At 34.5% G+C, this 26472-nt stretch overlaps 2 protein-coding genes across 3 annotated transcripts; one reads left to right on the top strand and one right to left on the bottom strand.

Moving 5' to 3' along the window:
* The first annotated feature begins 6362 nt into the window (after positions 1-6362).
* Positions 6363-9492, top strand: LOC125652256 (uncharacterized). Of its 2 annotated transcripts, XM_056149473.1 has the most exons (5): positions 6365-6867; positions 7108-7302; positions 7679-7782; positions 8024-8099; positions 8192-8374. In XM_056149473.1, the coding sequence occupies exons 1-5, from the start codon at positions 6438-6440 to the stop codon at positions 8239-8241; spliced, it is 855 nt and encodes a 284-aa protein (XP_056005448.1). In that variant the 5' UTR covers positions 6365-6437; the 3' UTR covers positions 8242-8374. The 2 variants fall into 2 exon arrangements, with proteins under 2 accessions (XP_048737263.2, XP_056005448.1); XM_048881306.2 differs by having other exon boundaries at positions 6363-6867; positions 8024-9492.
* On the bottom strand, positions 9381-12366 carry LOC125652255 (uncharacterized). The gene is made up of 4 exons (XM_056149472.1): positions 11717-12366; positions 11396-11551; positions 11009-11129; positions 9381-10789 (listed from the first exon to the last, which is right to left on the bottom strand). Exons 1-4 carry the CDS (start codon positions 12286-12288, stop codon positions 9878-9880), a joined length of 1761 nt encoding a protein of 586 aa, XP_056005447.1. The 5' UTR covers positions 12289-12366; the 3' UTR covers positions 9381-9877.
* Positions 12367-26472: the final 14106 nt, after the last annotated feature.

Genomic DNA, 26472 nt, shown 5'->3' with positions numbered 1-26472 from the left:
TGATTTCATTTACGTATGACCCCTTTGGTATAGAGTCTTCATTTGTTTTATATTTTCTGAGAGAGGGTGATCGACAGTCGGAAGAACTAAGCACATGGGAAGAGGTTTGATTGGGGAATGAAGCGCAGGACATTGTACCGATAATCTTTTCAGCCTTTTATCAACTCAGACGTATTGATGACGTTTGTGTGATACTTGACGAATATAGGAAAATATTTTGATGTTCTCCTACTGGTATTCGTATTTAGCATATGTTTTCCAAACAACATTCCAAAAGAACTTAAAAACCACATATCTAAGTGATCCTAGTCCTTTCATACAGATACAAATGTATTCCCAGATACATGTGTATCCAATTATAGCGTTTTACTGAACATTGCTATCCATATTTCAACCCCTGATACCGCCATTAGGGTTTACTTTCTTTTGAGTCCACTACCAATCTGGTCATGTTTCCTTTGAATGTATGTGTGTATTGTCATTGTGCTCGTGGTATACGTAATTATTCTGTTTCAGGTTGTGACCAGTGAACTTGATCTGGAACACACTGCTGCTTCGCGTTGTTGGCACTTGTATTTGCTGTCCATGTTGAACCATACGCCGTACCTCTAACTGTTAAATTGAAAATAGCGATGTAATATTTCCTGCAAAGCATCCCATCTGAGATTTGATACTAATATCCCAAGACGCACAATACTGTGCCCGAATTGTTGGGGGAAATTTATGGAACGATGTAATGTTGCGGCATCAACGGAACAAACTTGAAACAAGATCTAGAGATGTTTATATATGTAGGAAATACATTAGTAACGTACACCCGAAGCTTACATGGCAAGGATTCAAATCATCGCTGCAGCTGTAACAAATGCATGGACATCACCGTGACAAGTGACTCTTGTTTTCAAACATGCATTTACCATAATCGCGTCATGACCAACAACATCGGTAAATTGTGTTTTCTAAAATGTTTATTATACGGTAGCATACCGTCAATATATTGTAAGATTGCCTTTATCACAGAATAAAACGTTGTGTATGACTTAAACATTGCCTACATCACAGGATAAAACTATTGCATGATTGTAAGATTGCCTACATCACAGGATAAAACTATTGTATGACTGTAAGATTTGCCTATATTACAGGATAAAACGTATTGTATGACTGTAAGGATTGCCTATATAACAGTATAAAACGTATTGTATGACTGTAAGGTTGCCTATACCACAGGATAAAACTATTGTATGACTGTAAGGATTGTCTATATAACAGTATAAAACGTATTGTATGACTGTAAGATTGCCTATATCACAGGATAAAACGTATTGTATGACTGTAAGGATTGCCACAAGATAAAACCTACAGAAATATTTTTTAAGATATGCACTTTAAATATATGACCAACTTTAGCTCCACCCTGGAGCATTACCCCTGAACACAGGGATTATGAATTTCACGTTTTGGTATAAGGTTCATTGCTTATCATAATCATATTAATAGTTTGACTGCTTGATGTCCAGAAGTAAAGAAGATACTAGTATTTGTTAAAGATTACATTAATCTTGATGGTTTTGGTCACAACCCTCAGCCCCTAGAGAACAGGGTCCATGAAATGCACAGGCTTTGTTCCCATAGATGTAATTTACCAGAATTGGTTGAAATTGGTTCGGCAGTTCCAAAGACGAAACTGAACCTGTAGAAAGGTTTATAACTGCCGTACGGCGGACGACGACGGACAAATAGCGATAACAATTGGTCATCTGAGTGACGCAGGAGGCCTAAAGATTAAATTCGACGAAAGTGAGTATGAATGAAATTAAAATATGGTAAAACTCTATGAAGCATCAAAAAAGAATTTGAGTGAGAGTTGGAAACAAAGTCTAAAAACCACCTAGAAACAGTAATGTTCTTGTGACGTATTCAGGAATAGCCATCTCCCAGGTAGAATGAACACCGTACGAATCAATAAGAACAGTTTCACTAGAAAGAACAAACAGTTCTCAACGTAACATTTACTGCTAGTTGATTTTGTTGATGATTATAAAGGTAGTAAAGAAAACGACAGTGGTGAACAAAAGGAGATTTGAGGAGATAGAGTAAACTGTAAACATTGGAGTGAGCAGTAAACATCGGAGTGAGCAGTGGCTCCGAGTAAAAGTAATTTGATGATTTGGAACATTTGAGGAGACAGAGTAAACAGTAAACATCGGAGTGAGCAGTAAATATCGGAGTGAGCAGTAAACATCGGAGTGAGCAGTGGCTCCGAGTAAAAGTGATTTGATGATTTGGAAGATTTTCTTACATTGATTATATCTTAAAACCAATATATAGATACAATTTAATGTACAGATGTTTGATATACTTAAGGAATAATTACCAATACACATCACAAATATTTATTTTCTATGATAGATTATAAAATTTGAATCGAATATGTTTTCTTTACTTCAATGCCATGGATTGATTAATGAAGGTTGCAGTGCCAATTTAACCGTTAGTTTAAACATAATTCAAATTAGGTAGTTCATTTCACCAACTTGAGACGTATCCTATTTATGACACATCGTCACAAGATGGCGATTTAAATGTTTTGTGAAATTATTTGTATCGTTCGATTTTTTTGTGTGTACATCATCGTAGCTCATTTGATAAAGTATCGGGTTTATGATTCGCAAATCTTTTGGAGTCTTTTATTCATATCTATGGATACAAATTTTGAAAATCGCATTTCTTATCCTACATTGCATATTTTCTGCCTTTTAAACATATGAACTTATTACATATCATGATATATTCCATAATCAAATCATTTCGTGCTGAATTGAAAAGGTTTTTCAAGATGTATTGAGCCACCTGAAATCAAAGTACAACGTCATATGTTGTCTAAAATAAATGACATATTTCATTCTCATACAGTTTTACAGTGTTGATTTTTAAAGCAAAAACAAGCTTCGGTGAGCTGTCCTCTTGAAAAGGAAATAGTATGAGACATAAAATATCTATTATGTATATAATAACATTTATGGCGAAACTTTTTCCTTATATTATTTATATTAGTTAGTACCGGGTAACCCGTATTGTACCTCTGAACATTAAACCCCGTCAGGAACCCCTATTCAACATTAGCACAGTTTGTATCTGAACCAATGAAAACTTGTGTATAGATCACGTGTCTACTTCTGTTAGAAAGTTTTGATTGTTTGGACTTGTAGAAAGCGTGTTGAAATTTGAGAAATCCAGTAACCCACCACCTCCCCATCTTAAATCCCACGTATATATATAAAAATGTAGCTTAATTATTCGTCATCTTATTGTAGCCCTTTTTGTTCGCCATCTTTTTGCTTGTTGTACACTTTGAAACAAGTTTCCAAGGTCTGTATTTTAACTAGTCATTGTTTGTTATTTGTGATAATCATGTATGGGGAAAATCAGGACAGATGTGTTGAAATCCTATGTAATTACATTGTATGTATCTACTGATTTTCCCCTATTTGAACTGGTCAGTACCATATTTATTTGTGAAATTATCTATATGGGGGAAATCAGAAATGATGGGTTGATATTATGCAAGATTATGACAGTGTTCGTGGATCGCTGATTTCCCCCCTTCTTTGTATGAACCTTTATCTTCGTCATTTGTTGTCTAAAATAAATGACATATTTCATTCTCATACAGTTTTACAGTGTTGATTTTTAAAGCAAAAACAAGCTTCGGTGAGCTGTCCTCTTGAAAAGGAAATAGTATGAGACATAAAACAAGTTTTGACCTTCAAATCCCTCTCCATTAGCACATGTATGGTTGGTTTTGCATTTCAAGGAAATTTGTAGATTTTCAATTGAATTCATGAATAGATATACAGCTTTGAGTAATTGTGTAGCTCACCTGAACTGAAAGCAAATAATACGTATTGTTTCTTTGTATATTGTTAACATCCCATTCGAGAATATTTCACTAATATGGAGATGTCACCATCTTTTATGAGAAGTGCTACAAAGGCTCAATTCAGGGTAACAAAAGAAAAGACCTACTTGTATGGGGGAGAACAATTCAGGTTAACAAAAGAAAAGACCTACATGTATGGGGGAGAACAATTTTCCCGGGGGAAAAGTCACATTGTTATATCAAGTTTCAATTGTTACTTTCCGTCGTACATATGTTTGAATTAATAAGGTTTATTTCGAACCTATAATCTATTATCTACAATTTTGAAATTAGCCTTCAAAGTTGGCTTAAATAGAATTCTCCTTATTTAAGCAACGGTTTTGACATGAAGTATGAATTTGAAGTCCTTCAAGGCAGGCCTCTCCTAAGATCGTTGTTGTTAATATTTTGATAGGTTAAAATATTAAGAACAATTTACAATAATAATTTAAGGACTTCACTGCCTTAGATTCGAAATTCGTGAAAAGCTGACAAACAGTATGGGGAACTGTTTTGGAACACCTGGGCGGGAATTACTTGTATTTAGAATATGGTTCTGTCAGCTACACCGCTGTCATTGAATGCAGATGTTCCTTTTTGCCGTGGTTCGAATCCAACTCGCAAAATATTATTTACATTTTCTTTCAATTTCGTCTTTACAACACCTTTTAAATATTTTGTATTAAAAACTGCGTGTATATTCCTTCAATAAGATGCATGATCATTCTTCATATTAAAGGTTGGTTGGTTGTATATTGTTTAACGTCCTGCTCGATGAATTTTTTACTCATATAGAGACGTCACCATTGCCGGTAAAGGGCTGCAAAATTGAGACCTATGCTCAGTGCTTGCTGCCTTTGAGCATGGAGGTATCTTTATTGTGCGACACCTTGCTGTGACACAGGGCCTCGGGTGTGTTTTTGTCTCATACGAAGGACCGCCCCATTTAGTCGCCTCTTACGACAGGCAAGAGGTACTGAGGACCTATTCTAACCTGGATCCCCCGGGACCTTTATATGTAAGACATTTATGTGAAGGCGAACTCTCTATACACAAAAGCAATCAAGTGGAACTACTTCGTATATCTCAAGGTTCTTGAAACAATAACAATTCATTCTGTGTTACTCGACTCAAGTACATGTGCTACGTAGAAAAGCATGCTAAGATCAGGTAAGGTTTCTAAACACAACAGTAGCTACACTCCCTCGGGTTTCCATTTTATCATTTCAATATCAATCATTAGTGTTGTTGCAAGGAAAAATAGAAGCAAGTAAGAAATATGCCAAAATTGATTAAAACAGGAAATTACTATTACAAAAATATGATTTGGATACAACGCAAATAATACATGTATCATGTTACATATGCATCGTAGTACAAGATTTATGACAAGTTTACACCTATATGTCCGCATTCTAAATGCATTGCGATATGTGAAAAACAACTTATTGCATTTGTTTGGCCTCAAGTTGTAAACTAGAATGAATATGGATAAGCTTTTTGTAAAGACTAAAACCAAATCCGACTCAATAGGTCTTTTTTCCTTTGACCTTTGCATGACTCTCAAGGTCGTAGCAGTGATGATTCGTTATAATGTCAACGCTACAGTGACACGGGACCTGCTTTTGTGGTCCTATCCAAAAGATCCGTGACTTTCACTTCTAATACGGGAAGCTTGGAGAAGGAACAGTTATTACATATGATAAGTGTAGGTTTGCCTCCTGGTTTCGGAGAAAGCGCCCCAACCCCCAGCGCACCACTACCAGTTCAATACAATATGATATATATGGAGCGCCAAATTAACATAAACTCAAATAATTGAAGATATCTTTAATTATTTGAAGATATCATCAATTCAATTGTTGCTCTCTTTAATTGAATTAATGCCCGCATTAAATCAATTATTGCTCTCATCAAATGAATTAATGCGCGCATTAATTCAATTATTGTTCTCTTCAATTCATTTGATGAGAGCATCAATTTAGTAGAAATATTGCTCGCAATAATTAATTTAGAGCTCGGTTTAAATAATTTGATGATCTCTTTAATTCAATTGAAGATATCTTTAAATCATTTACAATGCTTTTGTATAAGGAATTAATGCGCGCATCAATTCTTTTAAAGAGAGCAACAATTCAATTAAAGATATCATTAATTCAATTGTGGATATATTGAATTGGAGATATATTTAATTATATAGTTGCTCTCTCTAAAAGAATTATTGCTCTCTTCAAATGAATTATTATCATTAATTCAATTGAAGAGAGCAATAATTGAATTAATGCGCGCATTAAATCAATTATTGCTCTCATCAAATGAATTAATGCGTGCATCAATTCAATTATTGCTCTCATCAATTGATTTAATGCGCGCATTATATCAATTATTGCTCTCTTCAATAGTCGTTCCTCCAATTATACATATCTTAAGCGGCTTTTTATAAGTACGTAAGCGACTAATCACGTGATACCCGACATTTGAGGCGGTGTAAATACAAAGTACAAATCAAAGAAATATGGTAAAACGATGTGCATGGGGCACTTGTAACAGTGATTCGCGCTACAAAGACAAGGAATATATGAGAGATGTTACTTTCTGGCCAATTCCTAAGCCCAAAACAAGATTACGCGAAACTTTAGTGTGGGTGAAAGCATGCAATAGGAAAAATTTCACTGTGAAAAACGTAAACAAACATGCCTACGTATGCAGCAAGCACTTTGTGGAAGGTCAGCCTACAGAGAAATATCCGTACCCGGTTATTGCAGGATCGTCATCCCAGGGAAAACCATTGAGAAAACCCCCAACTAAAAAGGCTAACAATCACGAAACCACAACCACCACAAAGCTTTCCCGTAATGTTGATATCGAAACCGTTCCTACCCCGGCAGCATTTATTGTGATAGATGACGTAGAGGATATTGCAACTGATTCTTTTGATGATATTGGTAAGAATTATGGAGATATATGCAATATTCACACTTTAATTTTGATAAATGTGTTGAATCACACACATAGAACGAATATTGAAAGTACAGTATATTTTAGAGTTAGCTTTTTTGTGATATGATCTCTTCAATGACAAACCTAATACCAATGTGTACGGATAAGATATAATCATTATTATATGAGGAAAAAACTCCACCATGACATGTCGAAAATTGTTTTGTGGTTTTTTTTCTCAAAAGGGAAGTCTGACCATCTCCCAGAGCATGGATATTCATCCAAGAAAGTAATGGTGGATCAAGCAGTGCAAACCACAATAAATAAAGAACATCTCTGTGATTATGATGATGATAATTTGATGAATGGAGGAAGCATGCGTAGACAATTCATTTTGAAGGATGTCATGAAAGATGACAACAGCTGCAAGTTTTATACTGGTAGTTCATTGTTAAACTTTACTATACCAATGGTTGCTTAGACAATCTAATATATGTCAAATATTTGCAAGATATCATTTCTACATCAATATAAATCCCTAGGTCAGAGTCATTTGAATCAAGATATCAGTTTACAAAATATATATATATATATATATATATATATATATCAAATCAGAGTGACGTTTCCAAATGAGTGAAATATTCTCGAGCAGGATGTTAAACAATATACAATCAATCAATCAGTAACATATTAGAGGTACTATCTTACTACTTGCACAATAAGTTCTGAATGTTACATATATCTACAGAGTTCTTTAATTGGTGACAAAACTCTTAAAATGTATTTAGTTTTATGTCAATTCATTCATTTTAGATTTGTCCCTGGCAATGTTTGGGTTTCTCTTTGTGTTCCTGTCTAAGTCGGCAAAGAGTATGACATACTGGAGAGGCAGTGAGACAAGTAATGAAAGAAAACAGGTAACAGATTCTGGATTTTGTCTGAATACAGTAGTCAATCTTGCAGACAATGAACTATACAGTGATTTTATATATCATGTCCTAAATGTATATCCTAAATGTAAAAAGCAGGTAACAGATCAGCATGAATTCTTTTTGCACTATAGGAAATGATTATAAATGAGATTATCCTAATTTAATGATAAAATTATATAATTTTATGTATCGTACAAAATTGAAGTTTTAAGCAATTAATTTTTAGACTCCAAGGAAAGGTCCTAAACGTATACTGACACTAAATGAGGAGATGATGTTAATGCTTCTGAGACTGCGAAGAGGTTATGACACCATTTCTCTCGGAAACATGTTTGGAATATCTGACACTTTGGTAAGCAGAATTTTTGTAACATGGACTTCTTTGGTATCTAAGGAACTCGGATTCTTGATTCGCTGGCCAAGCAGAGAACAAGTAAGATTTAAACGTCCAGCATGTTTCAAACATTTTCCCAAAACACGTTGTATTATTGACTGTACAGAGTTTTTTGTGCAAAAGCCAAGTCTGCCATCATCACAAAGAATAACTTATTCTTCCTACAAACATCATAACACTTTCAAATGTTTAGTTGGAATAACACCAAAGGGGTCATTTTCCTTTATATCCAACTTATTCACTGGCAGCATATCGGATAAGAAAATTGTTGAGCAATCTGGTTTCCTTGAGAATTTGGAATATGGAGATGACATTATGGCAGACAGAGGGTTCTTGATCAGGGGAGAGTTAGCTCTTAAAGGAGCGACATTAAACATTCCTCCATTTGCAATGGGAAAACAAATGTGTAGCGCAGCAACAACGAAAACAAGGAGAATTGCTCATGCAAGAATTCATGTTGAAAGAGCAATAGGTAGACTGAAAAACTTTGCCATTTTACAGGGTACCTTACCATTAAGAATGAAGACTCAGTTTGACAATGTAGTTAAAGTTTGTGGTATTCTTTGTAATCTAGACAAGCAACTTGTTAAATGAGTTGATGAGTATAATTTGTAATACTCAAATGTTTCTCTAAGTGATTACCTATCATAGATTTGTTGCATTGATATTTTAAAAATATTTAAGTTTATCCATTTAAGATAAACAAAATTATTGACTAAGAATCGAACTAATTTATCAAGTCAACATTGCTTGTATTTCGGTTATTGAATGTAGTACATGTACTAGGTTTTACTTTTACATTTAATCTTTCAAAATGACGCAAGCATTCCTTTGCGCATGCTTCCCCCTTTTTTGCTTGAAACTTCCCAGTGGGTTGGTCACATGAAAATCCCCACCCACTCTCCCCAAATTTTGTATAGGTAAATTTCCTGCATGGTTAAGAGGACTTTTTCTGCTGCGGATTTTGCTTTAAATTTCAGATTCAGCATCATGACTTCTTAAAAAGACATGTTGAGGGTACATCATTGTGCGGAAAGAGACATTATGTTGAAGCTACATCATTGTGCGGGTCTGGCAGGATTTTGCTATCTAGAGAGCCATTCACTGTTGGATACTGTCATTTCCAGGTCCTTCGGTGGTGTGGTTTTCTACTCACTGAACATATGAAAATAATTAACAAACACCTGTATACATAAGATATTACAATTTCTAGAGATTTATTGACAATCCAATCTATTTCGGATGAAATAAATCAAATTTGTACATACAACTAAAATTACAATAAATGTGAAATGTCATAACCAGTCTTGCTTAATTTTTTCACTCAGGATATCTGAATACTCTCGTACAGATACCACTGACTCCATTCCAATCAAAATATTGAATTAGACCCCATTCTGGATTAAACAGCACTTTAAAACAATTTTTACAGGCTTCTAAAAAAAATTCAATATTCGGCAAAACATGCTTATAACAAACAAGCATATAACAAATTCATTCTTATTGTGAAGTGATATTTATTCTCCTCTGAGAGAGGAAAAAATGAAAATTGTATTGGATAAAACAAAGTTTGGTTATAAGAAACTGTTTTTCATTGACCCTTGAGGTTCGCTATATACCATGTTTTACTGTGGTTGACAATATTTTGTATTACAAACAGATAAATCCAGATAGTATACAATTTTACTATTCTACAAATGTAGTTTTGTTGCAATTGACAAACATAGTTTTAAGCAAAATATTCTTAAAGTACATTTCTAATTTTTCAATCATATCACTGAAGTATTTTTCGTCATACACAATATCTTCAACAACATGGATTCCCTGTTTGGTATATATGATCAAGTCAGCAAATTGACAGTTATAGATACCCATTTGACCCTGTATTTGGGGATAGTAGTCTGAACTCTGAGTTAATTGTAAATTTCCATTAGAATTCATAACGCATCCTTTTAGAAGAGCCACTTCCTTCGGTAGCTTTTCCCTGTCACTATATGGACATTTTATTTCAATAATTTTTGTCCCACCGTGATGTTTGCATTTGCATGTTAACAGTCCATCAACACTGCAACCTAGGTAAGGTTTATCTTTGAATATGCGCAATCCAGGAAATTTAATATCCATGCCAATATGCTTCTTTCCTGCCACTCTCTTATACAAGTTTATTGCACATCTTTCTTTCTTTACACCCCATGCAAGGGAAGCTGATTTTGCATCACTATATGCACCCAATAACAGTTTCTTCAAGTAATTGGGATTTCTTTTATGAGCCACACAATCACACACCTTTTTAAAATTTGATGCAGTAATCATTCCTTTACGTGCTACATGCCAGTTGGAATTATCAGATTGTCCATATGTGTGCGACTCAACATACTGGATGTCTTCTTCACTGGCATGGATATTTTCTAGAAAGGTATCACATAAAGAATCTGGTACTTCATCAACAGACTGATAGTTTAGCTTTTTTTCATCAAGAAAATTCACTGATTTCTCACAAATGGACCACATGACACACTGATCATCATTTGTTTTTCGTACATCCGACTCATCAAATTTACTTTCCAGCAAATCCAAAGCCTGTGTATTTGGGTCAATCTGTTATTTAAAAAAGGAATTTCAGAATATTCTTTGGTTTAAAATCATCTAAAATCTTATAGATTTTAGAATAATGAAGTAAAATACCACTGAATATACAAACAAAGTAAGTTTTACACATTCAATATCTTATGGTACTCATGTTCCTTATTAACATTAATTGGTACAGGTATACAACAGTGATACAGTGTTGAATTTTGCCATTTAGTGAAAGAATACCTTTTGTAAAGATGCATAAAAAGAATCCAGTTTTTCATCATTCATTTCCTCAACAACAGCACGAGGATCAAACTCGTCGTTTGTGTAGTTATTATTGACATCTGCTGCATTCTGGTGATACCTATATATGACAAGATAAAATGGATTATAAACCAAAGTAAATGTGAAGAAATTCCTGAATTTAATCAGCCCCTTGTAAGATCTTTCATGAAGGAAATTGATATTGGAAGTTATAATTTATGATGCATAAAAATCTTACTTTATTCTGCGAGTCTAAGACCCCATTCCTTTTTTTAATTACATAATTTTTTAAATCATAAACTTAAGTTTTAATATTGCATCCACTGCAATGAAATCAAGTATTTACATCTGTACACTAGGTCTTACTTTGCTTTCATAATTTTTAATCTTTTAATTGGAACTGGACAATCATGATGTCTTGGTCTTTTGATCCATTTATTCTCCCCGTCAGTGGATGACTTCTCATCATACGCCTCTATTTCATACAGTACAGCTGCTATGTGCCTGCATGCACCATCAGCACTACAAAACACATTGAGAGTATGTATATGTACATATGTCACTACCAATAGTCATAATGGTAAATAGTAAACACCCCTCATGATAATCATTTACCATTCATTAATTAAATAATCACAGATTACATGTTGTACACCCCACTGTGATTCATTTCCAATCTCTACTTACCCTCCAATACATGTGCAGTATGCTGATCTAACATTGCCATGCTGTTTTCCAATGCAGATCCATAATTTATAGTAACTTTCATTCAAGTAAGTTTTATCTCGTTGAGTTGGTTTGACTTTTGCTCTGAAGAGACATAAGGGTTCTTCTTTAGAGAGACCGTGGTACTCCAAATCATCCACATGACCATCGAAATATAGTCTATAATCCTCGCATGATTTGTAAGCTTTGAGTTTTTTTCTGTCGTAGTCAGATCTCGATGTTATTAGATAATTAAAAACGTCATAAAGAGTAATATTTGGAATATCAGACAGAGTATTTGAAAACCCATCCATGGTGAGAGGATCCTTGCACCCCAGTGCATCGAGCTTGCGAATAACGTCATTAGTTGATGAAATATTTATATATTCGGGATTTTTTGGTAAGTCAAGATGAAGTACCGCTTCACAAAGCCTTACAAGGTGTCCTTTGTTCAATTTCTGAGCGCTAATCCCCCGTTCTTTCAAGAAATTTTGTAAATTACACACTGTTGATGCACGGATTGTACTAACGTCCATTTTGTATCGAGTAAACATATGTCGGGTATCACGTGATAAAACATATCATAAAAGCGAAAACCAAACCGGATGTAGCTTTTCGGAGGAAGGTCTATTGAATTGTAGCGCGCATCAATTCAATTGTTGATATCATTAATTCATTTGAAGAGATCATTAATTCAATTGAAGCGCGCATCAATTCAGTTGAAGAATTAATGCTATCATCAATTCAATTAATGCGCGCAATAATTCAGAATTGAAGATATCATTAATTATTTGAAGTGATCTTTAATTCAATTGTTGCGCGCATCAAATGAATTGATGATATCTTCAAATAATTGAAGATATCTTCAATTATTTGAGTTTATGTTAATTTGGCGCTCCATAGATAAACCATTTTCATCTTTTGTTTTTGATAAAAGTTAGATTGTAACCGGGATATAATTCCGACTTGTAATTAATGTATATACATGTATCTTAGTGGTACGGTCCTTCTGTAATACGTCATATCCTGTATATGACCCATGCAGCTGAGCCGAGATCGCTATAGAAAGAAATACATTAATATTCTTTTCGTTTTTCAAATAAAATGAAAATTGCATTATATTGTTTCGAATTTGTTGGTTCAGCTTTTTCATGGTTCTACCTGAATGATTTTGTACTGTCAGCAGTTTGCTATTCTTCATTGAACTGAACTGAATTTATTTCTCATCACAATTACACAATTGTATACAGAGATTTAGTACATATATTTTATATAAAAGTGATGGTAATATATCACTAACTGTTTTAAGGCATGCGTGAGTATGGAGATAGGCAACATATGCAATTTTAGATTCGAGTTGTCATTGGGTCGGGGAGCATTTCTTATAAAGGAACACAATTTTCTTAAAAAAGATTGCTTGTTTGAATTCATTATATTTTTTAAAGTGATGATGTTTTTGAGACGTATTTGTTTTGGTGATAAACATTGTTTTCTTATATTAATCAGAGATTTGCAATTAAACATGTAGTGGAATTCATCATCAATTTCATTTAAATCACATTTATTACAATGTCTTGTTTCTCGGGGCTCGTTTCGCCAGCGTCCACTTTCAATAGGTAAGTGATGATTACAGGTTCGAAATTTACAAAAGGTTATAGCATCTTTTCTGGGTAGGATATCCAAATATTTTTCAAATTTTAATATTGTAATTTTATCGGGTACTACTTTATTATTCGCAGTTATTTGTCCATCAGGGTATTTAAATTCATGCTCGAATCTTGAATATCATTCGACAATTTAGCTATGACCAGTAAGTTTCCTTCGAAACCGTGTTCATTTTTTGTGAATGAGTTTTCTTTTCAGATACATTTTTCAAGTTAGTGTTCGGAAATCCTGGTTTCCCTTCGGACTGTCAGCTGAAGCTTCCATTCCGGGTTGCCCGTCTATGGATTGAAAGAATCGCGTGCTATTTTGTACATATATGAATGAAACTAGCTAACATTGTCGCCACCTAAATATATCTTTGTGTTTTATTTTATTTTGATAATAGAACGGGAAATATTTTATGTTCGGCTGAGCAAAGCGAAGGAGAACATAAGACGCTGATATAACGCCTTTTGAAATATATTTGTAACAAATTTGTTGACATGTAGAATATCGTGAGAATTAGATAGGATTTGCGCGAGGTGATTAGGAAGCGGAGACACGACTCACTAGATATTCATTTTGCAATTAAGGATACCTGCGTGACAGTTAATATAGCATGCTCTTGCTGGTTGCAGTCTTCCTAATTTGATGATAAAGAGTGTTGTAAACGATTGAGTTGTAACCTTGGTCTCTTACGGGAATTCAATTGCAACATCACATCTACGCCATAAAATGTCGAGGAAATTCATTTCTAGAGAAATAGATTGCTTCGACAAAATATTTCGCAATTACATTACTGAAGGAATTCTAGGAATACAGAGTTTGTTTTCTCAAATAAATTCAGTTATTACTGCTGTTCTTGTTGTATTTGGTAACTTTAGATTGCATCTCATATATACATGATTGGGGTAAGAAACCATGTACTTATATATTGTAAACTAAATATAAATATGAGTTACTGATGGGAGTACCAAACGATATGACAGGAGATGTAGACCATATCAATAATTGGTCACAAGACACTGCCGACATATAACTTAAAAGTCGTGTTACTCTATGCATCTTGCAACATGCACCCAACTACATGAATCTATTTGCTTGATATGTCTTCTGTTGTAGACTGTGACTTGCATATCAGGGGTTTTATTTTTAAGTAGTTACCCACTTTCTTTTCCCACCATTGGATAAGAAACAATGCATATAGATGATAACATTTCCCCACACTGCTGCAAAAATTCAGAGAGAGAGAGAGAGAGAGAGAGAGAGAGAGAGAGAGAGAGAGAGAGAGAGAGAGAGAGAGAGAGAAAGAAAGAGAGATTGGGTCCTTCTATTGACTCAGAGAAGAGAAAAAGTTTTGGGGCTTGCAATGTTCTCCTGGCTGAGCTTTCTTTGGAAAAACCCATGTGGATTCAAACACTTTTTTAATATTTGGCGGAATTGGTTTCTCCTCTTATTCAACGCAGAGACGCTGGTAGTCGAGAGCAGTTTCTGACACTGAAAGTCCTCGTCTCGGGTAACTTTTATCCATTTGTTTACTGGTATTGTTTCTGTGCAAAATAAGTAGATAAATAAAAATGATTTGTTATTTGTTTTGTAGGTGATAACCTAACTTCCTTGGAGTATCTATACCGAGTTCTTTGTTCATTTTCGATAATCATTCCTGAGACTAAGCTAAGTTAGAGATTGCCTCAATTATTATTAAAGACATTCGTTTTCCCATTCGTTATAAAGTACATTCTAATGACGAAGAGCAATTGAAAATTGTTTTTTTTTTCTCATGGAATGAACACCTTAATGGTTTATTGCTTTCTTGGAGAAAAATGACATGTCTCTAGTACGCTCTCAGTCTCCTGGCGACAAATAACCGCGCGTGCTCAGTGATATGCAAGATTATTTACTGTTCATCTTTCTCTAATGAGTCTTGGAAGACGAAATTAGAACGATTCTTGCACAAAACTGAACTTTTCAACTGTGATTAGTTTTCAGATAAAAAGTTCATCCGTCATATGTCTAATAGTATGCATCATTTTCCGTTAATCTTTTATTTTCAATTGAAAATCAACTGATTTAACTAATTCAGAATCATGTATCCTCTTTAGAATATGTCTTTGTAAGTCGTGGCCAGGTTTATTGATACTCTAAGATATGTATTGCAAGAGTTGCTCTTCCGCGAAATTAGCATCTTGCAGCAACTAATGTTTATGACCTTAAGAACTCTGTCGGAACATGAAAAAACAGTAAACGAAAAACATCAGATTGAAAGACCTGCTGCTTCGGTAATTAATCCTTGTATCAATGCTGTGTTTTAATCAATGTTTGTGGACAGATTTGTCAAAAATACTTTCGTTGATACGCGATTAATTCCTGGAAAGTCATTCTATGAAAAGGTAAAGAAAACGAACAGTGAACAATTTCATAACTCCTTTTCCGTTCTAGAAAAATCGCAGTTTGTTAAGCGTTTGATTTCATGGTCTTGCACAACCACAAAAAGGCATTATTAGTATTCAAGACAAATAATGATAAAATAGAGTTTATGAAATAAACTAATTTTTGGCAAACTGTAGGTGTTAAGTTCCCCATCTTTGGTGGGCCATATAATTGTGGATATTAAATGTATGTTGATTGTAATGTTTCATCATGTATATCTTGTTTATTATTGGTTGTATTTACCATTGCATATTATCTGTCATTTACATTAATAAATGACATTTTTCACATCAACAAGATTTTGTCATTCAGACTCACCAAACTAGCACACACTGTGTTGACAAAAAAAGAATGAACAGTGGATATGGTTGTATATGTAATGTCATGTTTGACACTCTTTATATTCGAAATAATGGTGTGTTGTTGTTTTTTCAACACGTTGACAACGTTGTATGAAATTTACTCCATTGCTATTCCAGAGAAACTTTAGTCTTGTATGTACTTAGAATGTCTCACCGGGTTGAAAACAAACTATAGCTATATTGCTAAATTATGATATCTATACGGATACTCTGGAAAATAGGTACAAAACTTAAATTTTCATAATTCTTTTCACGCTAACCATGTTAGTGATGTTTCTCTTCCATATTCATATCCTTCCACTCAAAGAATAAGAGATTAGAGTGCGTTGTGTCCTTATACACGTACAACGGTACTTCTGCGTGTTTTGTGTACAATTCGTTTGTTTGGTTGATTGTATATTGTTTTAACGTCCTGTTCGAGAATTTTTCACTCATATGGAGACTTCACCATTGCCGGTGAAAGGCTGCAAAATTTAGGCCTATGCTCGGCGCTTACGGTCTTAGAGCAGGGAGGGATATTTTTCGTGCCACACCTGCTGTGACACGGGGCCTCGGATTTTTACAATTCGTTTAGAGTAATTTATGTTTTGAAGACCATGCAGTCTTCAGTTCTTTCTCTAATCGTGAACATACACAATGAATGCTGACATCTAAATAGTTTTAAAATGGTCCACATACAAATGTATCACATGCAAGAAGTGTATACATACACGTATACTAAGTATGTGTAAACAATTCTTCTCAATTTTAGCTCACCCGAGTCAACGACTCTAATGGACTTTTCTTACCTTTAATCCTTGTCTTACATAGCTTTTTATTTATTTTTTCCTTCATATTAACTAACCACTAGACCAAATTCAACCAAACGTAACAGAATTGTTATAAGGTGAAGGGATTAACGACGAAGGGTTGTTTATACCACCTTCCAAGAGTCAATTCGGAAATAATGAAAATATAGTGGGAATATTTTTTTTAATTCTCTCAAGAACCACTGAACTAGGAAGCCAACATTTCTTTGTGTTAATGATTCCAGTAATCAGATTGGCATCACAGACCTTTCGTAAGCTGTCATGGATGCCATCGAAGTGGCACACGAGTAGTGCTAATGAAAACTGAAAAAAAATGAAATACCCACGGCGGCAAGACACCAAAACAACCCTCGTGTTAGCCATAACTGTTTGCCAGTTTTCACGTGACAAGGATATATGGAACAATGCATTAGGGATACTAGAATATGAATGATATTAAAAAAACGGTAATGAACGATCTTTCGCCAGCAGAGGTGGCGCTTACATCCTTGTCCAACTGCTGTAATTAATTGAGTACATATTAATACTATTTGATAATTTTAGCTTGACTGAACAGCTCCTAATTAATTTCCTGCAATTTTTATCACATACAAATACTTATAGTGTGGTAAGAGCATCAGCGGAGGGTCTAATTCGATTTTTTTCATTGCATTGATTGGTTTTATAGATCGCTAATATTATTAGGCACGGGGTTCAGTGATAGGCCGATGTAAGACAATAGAGATCACAAAATGCTCGGCGAAACAGCGTCGATACAATTTGTCACTCATTGTGCCACTTCTTCCAACACCATTTGCCTGTTAAATGTCAATTACATGATATGTCCAAAGTTGATTTATTGTCGAATTAGAATACAACGAGAAAAGTGAGGAAACAAAACACAAAATTATCAGGGAGGTGTAAAACAGCGTAGCAATACGCGAGAACCTTTTCGTCCTTGATAAATTCGATTACGCACGATGTTCACGGCACGTTGAATTAGATTAGTCAACTTTTGGCAGGTTAATTCGGACGTACAATTTATTTTTTTTCTCTTTGTAAATTGGATTTTCTAAGTTGTTAATGACGACAGAAACTCATGATTCTTCTATGTGAATGCCATACATAAATTGCTTTAAGAAGGGATTAAAAACCGTTCGTTCTTTTGGGGGTTAAGCGTAGGTCATAGGCAAAACAAAGTCATTTTCAAGGAAGCAATAACGTTTATCATACAGTGAACAATGTGTGTTGTGATGCTCTTGTTAATCCGGACACGTGGTGATTTCCAATTGCACTAGTCCCAGTAGTCTCCACCACCATCAATCAACCAACGATCTTTAACACGAGGGTGTCCAATCAGCAGAAAATATATCTTTCGGGTTAACGATCGAATTTTACAGAAATAATTACAACTATATGAATCATTATCCATTTATCACTGAATTACAAATTATTATTCATATGTTTGGCCCCATATGCTAGTGGAAAGCTGTGTTTTGTACATGTAAGATAAAGTCATTCTATGGAAGAAATAGCTAGCAGCCTCTAACCAGCGACCAATAAAGAAATTCATCAAAGTACTGAGAATATATATATATATATATATATATATATATTCAATAAATTCTTTTTTCTTGGTATCGGGGTAGAATAAAGTAAAAAATGAAATCCAATGCTCAAACTTTTATCTTATATACATGTGTATATATATATATATATATATATATATATATATATATATATATATATATAATTCAATAAAAAAAAATCAGGAAAATATACAGTTCCAAAATATATTTAAATCACTAGCGCTTTCTGGATTTTAACATCCATCCTCAGGTGAATACAAATTTTAAATAATGAATACAAAGTTGTTTATCTTAGAGACGTCTATTGTGACGTCATGACGTCATGATAGTCTTTGCGAGGAGGGAATACATACATGACGTCATAATACAAAAAATTCGGGAAAGGTGACTTGGACAAAATAAGCATGAACATTAACATGATAAAAGTTGATGAATTAAGAGGTTTAACAATCAGAATTGATTAAAGTTTGTTTAGTTTAGGAGAAAACAGTTTAATGAAATAATTTTCTTTAGCAAGTCTCATGGATGTTGATTCTGTTTTAAGTTTATAAAATGGAAATACGCTGTAGTTGCCTCTAGCACAGTTGTCAAAGTGTTCGCTGCATGGGGTATTTCTTGTACTGGGATCGTTAATTTGTTGGCGATGGACACGCATCCTCGCTGTTAGTTGTGTTCCGGTTTGTCCAATATATTCCTCGCCACACCCGTTGCAAATAATGCAGTATAGTAAGTTTTTCGACTTGCATGACATGTTATCATTTACAGTAAAATATTTTCCGCATTTAAAAGTAGTAGAAGGTCCTGTTTTTAGGAAGGGACATGTACCACACCTTGAATCACCACATGTAGAAACTGCGTATTTTTCAGGCGTTGAATTGAATTTGGCTTTTGTTAATAATTTTTTCAAGTTGGATGGTTGTCTTTGGCTGTGAAGTAGGTCGGATTTGGGAATAATTTTTTGAAGTTCTAAATCACGCTCGATAACTGTAAAATTCTTCTTAGCTTCCTGAAAGATATTTATATGTTTTGGGTTGTAAGTTGTTATAAATGGTATTAGGAAAGGATCGTGTTCTTTTTCTCTTGTTGTTCTAAGTGTATGCTGTGGAATTTTCTTTGCTTCATTTATGGCTGAAAGAATGAGTGTTTCCGGATAATTCTGCGCAGTAAGAAATATTTTCAATTCTGCCAGTCTTTGGTCTTTAGTATTTTCATCTTTAACAATATATATATATATATCCAAATGTAAAAAATTGCCTCAGTGTCCGGTAATCAATAGGTAAAAAATTAAATATGACAACGCGTTGTAAAACGTAAGCGCTTACATTTTTAAAAAAAATCTTCAGATATAATAAATAACTATATATATAAAACTCTAAAACACTTTCTGAAAATATTTCGACGTGTTACTTGTCTTCTTCAGTCGTGTTTATCTGTCATAGCAACGTAACGCAAGACTACATACACAAAAGTACTATGACGTATATATACATATCACTTTCAGACATAATATATGATATATATATTATATATATATATATATACCGTATATCATATTATGTATGATTATAATATATATATATATATATAATTGCATCGAGAGATCCACTCTCCTTATAAAATATCTGAATGACACAGCGACTGTGTGGGATTGCATCAGTGTGTATAAGTAGCGCTTTAGGAGCATAACAAAGCTTCCTTCACAGGGAAGTCGTTGTGGCCGAGTGGACTTACGCACTGGTTTGACAATCTTGCTAGGCGGTGGGTGCCGTACGTCGCTGGTTCGACCCCGGGCTGGGGCGAAAATTTTCAGTACCTAGTTGTGATTATTTAGTGCTTTATATATATATATATATATGCCCCAGAATTAAAGTCATTCCTTGTAATTTAATGCAACAGAAAAAGGTACAAAGGTACTAACCATCGTTTATCTAAATGTACATAAATTCTGAAAGATACTTGTCAATTGAGCTGCGCAATGATACACTAAGCAACCATGACGAATCGTCTAGCTGTGAAGGCAACCATCTTAGTTCTACGGAGCCTATTCATCAAAGTATTGTAAACGACTAAACGTAGTTATTGAAGGTGACGTTATAAGTTTGTCGTGATAGAAAATATGTGTAGGTTATTTTTGCAGCGCGTATTTTACTGCCCATGCGGCTTTTAAGTCTATGAAAATTTCTACTACATGAAAACTTACCCTTGCATGCAACGATGTCGCTTATAGTAGATCCGGCATAAGAAAAATATATGCATGACAAATTGCGATTCACATGTCAATGTGACTGACGTCATCTGATATTAATAGAATCCTTCATTAGTACGAGTGTGGGATAGGGAAATTCCACCGAGGGGACAAGATTCGCAGTCTAGGACGAGGCTTTGCCGAGTCCAAGACAGCGAATCTTGTTCCAGAGGTGGAATTTCCCTATCCCACACGAGTAAATAATGAAGGATTATTTTTCTCACATTTTACCTACAGTTTAGTGCATAAATTTAGGAGCTTTGAGAAAATTCTAAATTATCAAAATCCTCATTTGAACTTTGATGCAAAAACTAATTAGATAGGCAGAAAGAGCATACCCGAAAATGGTTTACACTTTAAGTGTAAACTAAAAAACCCAAGGTTGTCCAACGGAAAGCTATATACATTAAAATTTAAAGATAACAATACAAAATATTTTTGCTTCACCGTGTAACGTAAATCATAGAAAATATATGACGTCACAATCAAATGACGTCGCAGCAGTGTGAGACAGAAAAATCTCACATGGCTGTCTCACATGGGTAAAGTCTATCTCACACTGGTGATAATGTGAGAAAAATTATGACATTTTTTATTTTGCTTTGCTGAATGGCGGATCAAGCAATGAAGCAATACCCCCTTTCCCCAGTGAGAAATGTATTTCAAAATGAACAAGGCAAAGTTTACGTCGTAAATCATTTATTCGAAAATAATATATTTGTTTTAATCTATTATTCGACCATCATACAAAGAAAAATGTTTTATAATGACGAACATACAACCTTGTCGAGGTTTGTGTGGGAAAAGAAAAGAAAATTTACGATTTCGGTGATCATACTTAATGACTAATAATTCCTGATGTCATAAGGATTGAAATACCCGGAATGTATTACAGGTAATGACATATATCTTTGGTCATCATCACAACTCTTATTTGTTTAACAATATAAGCGATAAGTGCCACTTGTACTGAAAGCTTCAACAACATTTGGACTTCAACATATTGATACTAGAAATTTTTCGTTTCTAAAGAAAAATTCTGCAATACCCTGCGATGATGACTTCGCAGCTTACGTTCCCACGAAAACATTGACCAAAATATATACCCTCTGGATGCCTCAGATAGTATCCCTACAGTCACAAACTGAAGGCGAGGAATGATAGTCCAAGGGGTTCCCTTGCCTCCATACGCGTTTTGTGGAATCTTTAATAAATAAATTCATTATGACTTTATCAAAAGTAAAGTTAGGAACTTTCAGGTGAGCTCAATTACCCTCAAAGGCTGATATGACCCTTTTTACAGTTTTGTTATGACCTTATGAGAAGTAATTAGGAACTTCCAGGTGAACCCAATTGCCCCATTGCCGCCCTTCATTGTTTTATAACTTTTTATCAGTTGTGTTTCATTCCATCACCCCATTTTCAATAATTATAGAGATATGAAAAGTGATCCCACCCTCGGTGGCACCAATGCAACCCCAAACTGGGATGGGAAGTGATAGTCCAAAAAGTCCCCTACCTGGTCCCGATGCTCGTTTCATGAACTCTTTAAATATTAAGAATTTATCAACCTCTCTGTTTACGCTTTGAGATGCATAATTGTGGTGTTCCTATTAAACTCTTCTGGCTAGCTAAATTGTTCAATGAGTATCTAACAATTACAATTACAACTCTGTTTATAAATTGATTTAAAAATTATTGATTTTGATCGACTTTTGAATATTATGTCTGCTTACTATCAGTACTTTGATGAATTTCCCTATTGGCTGCTAGCTTCTACGGGCGTACTGACTGTTGGCTATTCGCTGCCTAGCTTCCGTCTAGTGTCTATGCTACGATAGGAGTAGCTATAAAAATTTTGGGCACCATATCAGTTTAATAATATTTTTAAAATGATCTTCATAAAATTCCGCCATTGCTATGCATGCGTGTACCGCGTAAAAACGTGATTAAGAATAAATTATACATTCAGGATATTGACAAAATGAGACAAAAACATACAGTATAGAATCACTGGAAACATTACAATTAAATGCAAATACCGATTCTAGTTAAATCCATGGTAGAGTACGGTAATTTCATTGCAGATTTCTGTTTAATTGAATCATCATATTTGCCCATATATGTTTTGCTTACAGAAGTTACGAAATTGATCACTGTTTATCTTCACCTTTCATAATTGTAAGAAATAAAAATCCACCAAAAATAAAGGGTTGACATTCCAAACTACTTTTCTGAGAAAACTCAGAATATTTGGTATATACGGATGCCGTGGGTTGTTAAAAGAGAGGTAGGGACATGTTAGGATGAATCTTGCAAAATGTTGTTGATGAAATACAATATTACAGATACATGTAAAGACTGTTCGTGATTTTATCGGAGTTTCTAGTCTTCATATATGGATAATCCGTTTAAGATAGGGAGTGTTCATGTGAATTTTCACTGATGAAGTTCAAACAGAATGTGACATATAGTTCGGATACCATTTCTAACAGGAACAATAGGGGTCATCTTTAAGTAAAAAAAAGACCGTTTTTATTCAGGTTCATAACTTAAAAAGGCGCCGTTAGTTCCTCAACAGGAAGGTGTCAAATCCTAAAAGACTTCTCCCTGATGCCATGTACCAATGCATTCTATCACACCCAAATTGTCAAATGTGTTGGTAATGACAACAACAGACACAGATAAAAGCTTCTGTGTATCCATTTTTCACAAATCCCTTCAATTAAATTATTTCCCTCTTTCGATGTTCTTTGCAGCTACTCTTGCCTCGACTTTCTTTCTGTTTGCATGCATGGTTTCTTTATGGGTCATCATTCTCCTCTCTTTTCCATCCTTGGATACAAAGTTATTTCTTTAATCAAGCTGCATTGTCACATTCTTCCTTCTTTCACTAACCCCAACAAATTTTTCTGTCTGCTTTCTGCTTCTTTTTACAGACCACTTCTTAGTCTCTAATTCTTTACTTGTCCTTTAGCATCATTATTTTTCTTGCTTTGATCATAACTTGACGATGGACATGATCAGAAAATTCTAGTCTGAAAATGACCACACAGCACTGTCGAACTCCATTTCTCAAAAATTCAGTTGTTTAACTGTAAAGCTGTGGGAGTCTTCAGGGTGTCATCAAACTACTTCGCGAAACTTTTGACTTGCCGCTCGCTGATGTTTTGGGATTCTTTTCTACAAGAACTTCTTTGACATTCGCTTTCTCTTTATGTATATGCTTCTGAACGTTATTGCCTAGTTACTCTATATTCTCGCTATATTCTCGCCCGATGCGATACCAGTGACTGGGAGTTTTATACATGTAACATCCACTCCTCTTCCGATACTGAATATCTTGTAATTGTCACATCATCTATGATTATCAATGGCATTCAACTCCCTGTAGTCATGACTGGTCTGTGATTATCGTTTTTGCTCCAACAAGTTGTCTATTCTGCAAGTTTTAAATTTCGACTTAAGATTGTCGAAGTAATGACTTAATCTCTGTAGTTGATTGTCCAGATGTGAATTTCGATATACTCCTTTGTTATGTATTGTACACAAATAAGTTAATGTCTCATAGTATTACATGCTAAGCACACTTTTTTTTCTATCAAAGGTATCCGATGTGTAATGCGCCCAACATTTTTTTTATCAATGGTAACCTATACAACAGAGACCCTGTATGACATGCATATTGAAAGGCATTCCAAAACAAATTAACTTACCAAAAGATTCTTGAAATATACATGTATACATTTGCATAAAAATTATTTTACCAAAGTTCCTGATGAGGGTATATTATGTAGAAAACAAATCATCACCAGGCAAAGTTTGATTAATTTATTTTACTTTGAGTAGAGGGAGATGATTCTTTCAAAGATTCTAATTACGTTAAGTAGTATTTCCTTTCTCTTAAACATTTATAAAAAGTTGGATAATGTAAGTAAACAGCATTGATTTTATACCCAATGTAAGTAAACAGCATTGATTCTATACCCAATGTAAGTAAACAGTATTGATTCTATACCCAATGTAAGTAAACAGTATTGATTCTATACCCAATGTAAGTAAACAGTATTTATTTGATACCCAATGTAAGTAAACAATATTTATTTTATACCCAATGTAAGTAAACAGTATTTATTTTATACCCAATGTAAGTAAACAGTATTGATTCTATACCCAATGTAAGTAAACAGTATTGATTCTATACCCAATGTAAGTAAACAGTATTGATTGTATACCCAATGTAAGTAAACAGTATTGATTCTATACCCATTGTAAGTAAACAGTATTTATTTTATACCCAATGTAAGTAAACAGTATTTATTTTATACCCAATGTAAGTAAACAGTATTTATTTTATGCCCTGTTCACCACTGTGTTATTTGCCAAATATTTGAAAACTCATATTACACATACATGTATGATGTATGTTGTCTTTGTCAAATGAATATGTGTTTGTTGTGGTGTCTGTAATTGTAATGGCTAGCAATGCTGATAAATACAAACAATGGGTGTAGTCCTCCACCGGCTACAGTCTCTTCTCAATTTGACCCATGACGACCAGATTTGAGATCTCCTTGAAATGGCAACTGGACAACATCGTCCCCAGGCTACACCTTAGGGTTTAAGAGAAGGCTAGGCCCCTAGTTGCAACACTAGCATGGCCCACCGTTGTCCTGATGTCGGCATTTCTTGTCTTAATCCAAGAATCAGATATCAACAACCTTGCAAAACCTTTGGGGAAGGAAAAGGCATGAGAGTATTCTGAGTGAAACATATCAGGCTGTTGGATAATATCCTACATCGGAGCACTCCTGGGTATTCTTAATTAGTGTCCAGGTCAGTGGCCTGGAGAGGTCACCTCTGCACTGCGACACTAACACTTAGAGGCAGCAGTCACGACTGATATGACCGTCTTGACGGACATAAGATACAGGTGCCACGGTTGCCTCCGATAACGAGAGAAAGCATGATAGTTCACGGATCAGTTGTTGCCCACTACATTCGGACATCCTCTTACAATAAGGTTTTGATCCTTCATTCTTTATCTGCTTCAACGGTTGTTTGACACCTGAAAAGCATAACAACTAAAGAACAGCTCTTCGTTTATGCTGCTGGTCATTTGAAGTATCTGGACTATGCATTCGGGTTCAACAGACAATTTACAGCACGTAAATGACATCATAAAAGGTCGGGCATAGATTCTGAATTAACACTACAGACAAAAGATTACGTGCTACAAGAGGAGGAGTCTACACTTCCTTTTGACAAAACAAAGCATGTAATTAACCACGTCTTGCAGTAAGGAACAGTCTCATCCCAACGTACTCCCTCCCACAATAATTTTCCTTAATTCCTTGGTATTGCAGGTACACATGACAATGTAAATGACCTAAGTAATTACGTGTCTAAACTTTCATCATCTACAGAAGTGAAATGTCAAATCAATGAGGAGATAATCACCATCATTAACAAGTTGTGCTAATATAGATTTTAAAGATGTAGACTGTCAAACCAATGAGGTGGTCATCATTACCATTAACAAGTTATAATAAGAAGTAAAATATCACATCAATAAGGAGACAACCACCTTCATTAAATTGTAATAATCAGAGGGCATTCTAAAATAGGTCGTCTCACATGTCGTGGTAAGAGTGTTCACAACAGCAGTATTTGTATATCT

This window comes from Ostrea edulis, chromosome 9 (assembly GCF_947568905.1).
Source record: "Ostrea edulis chromosome 9, xbOstEdul1.1, whole genome shotgun sequence".
Lineage (NCBI taxonomy): Eukaryota > Metazoa > Mollusca > Bivalvia > Ostreida > Ostreidae > Ostrea > Ostrea edulis.
Note: the sequence above shows the minus strand (reverse complement) of the source record. Positions and strands in the feature narration are given on the sequence as shown.

Excerpts from the sequence above, each read along its gene's own strand:
- LOC125652256 (XM_048881306.2), top strand. The coding sequence starts at position 6,438 with ATGGTAAAACGATGTGCATGGGGCACTTGTAACAGTGATTCGCGCTAC. Across the intron at positions 6,868-7,107 it reads TGATTCTTTTGATGATATTG|GGAAGTCTGACCATCTCCCA; the intron begins GTAAGAATTATG and ends TTTTCTCAAAAG. Across the intron at positions 7,783-8,023 it reads CAAGTAATGAAAGAAAACAG|ACTCCAAGGAAAGGTCCTAA; the intron begins GTAACAGATTCT and ends ATTAATTTTTAG.
- LOC125652255 (XM_056149472.1), bottom strand. The coding sequence starts at position 12,288 with ATGTTTACTCGATACAAAATGGACGTTAGTACAATCCGTGCATCAACA. Across the intron at positions 11,130-11,395 it reads TTAAAAATTATGAAAGCAAA|GTATCACCAGAATGCAGCAG; the intron begins GTAAGACCTAGT and ends TGTCATATATAG. Across the intron at positions 10,790-11,008 it reads TTTATGCATCTTTACAAAAG|ATTGACCCAAATACACAGGC; the intron begins GTATTCTTTCAC and ends TTTAAATAACAG.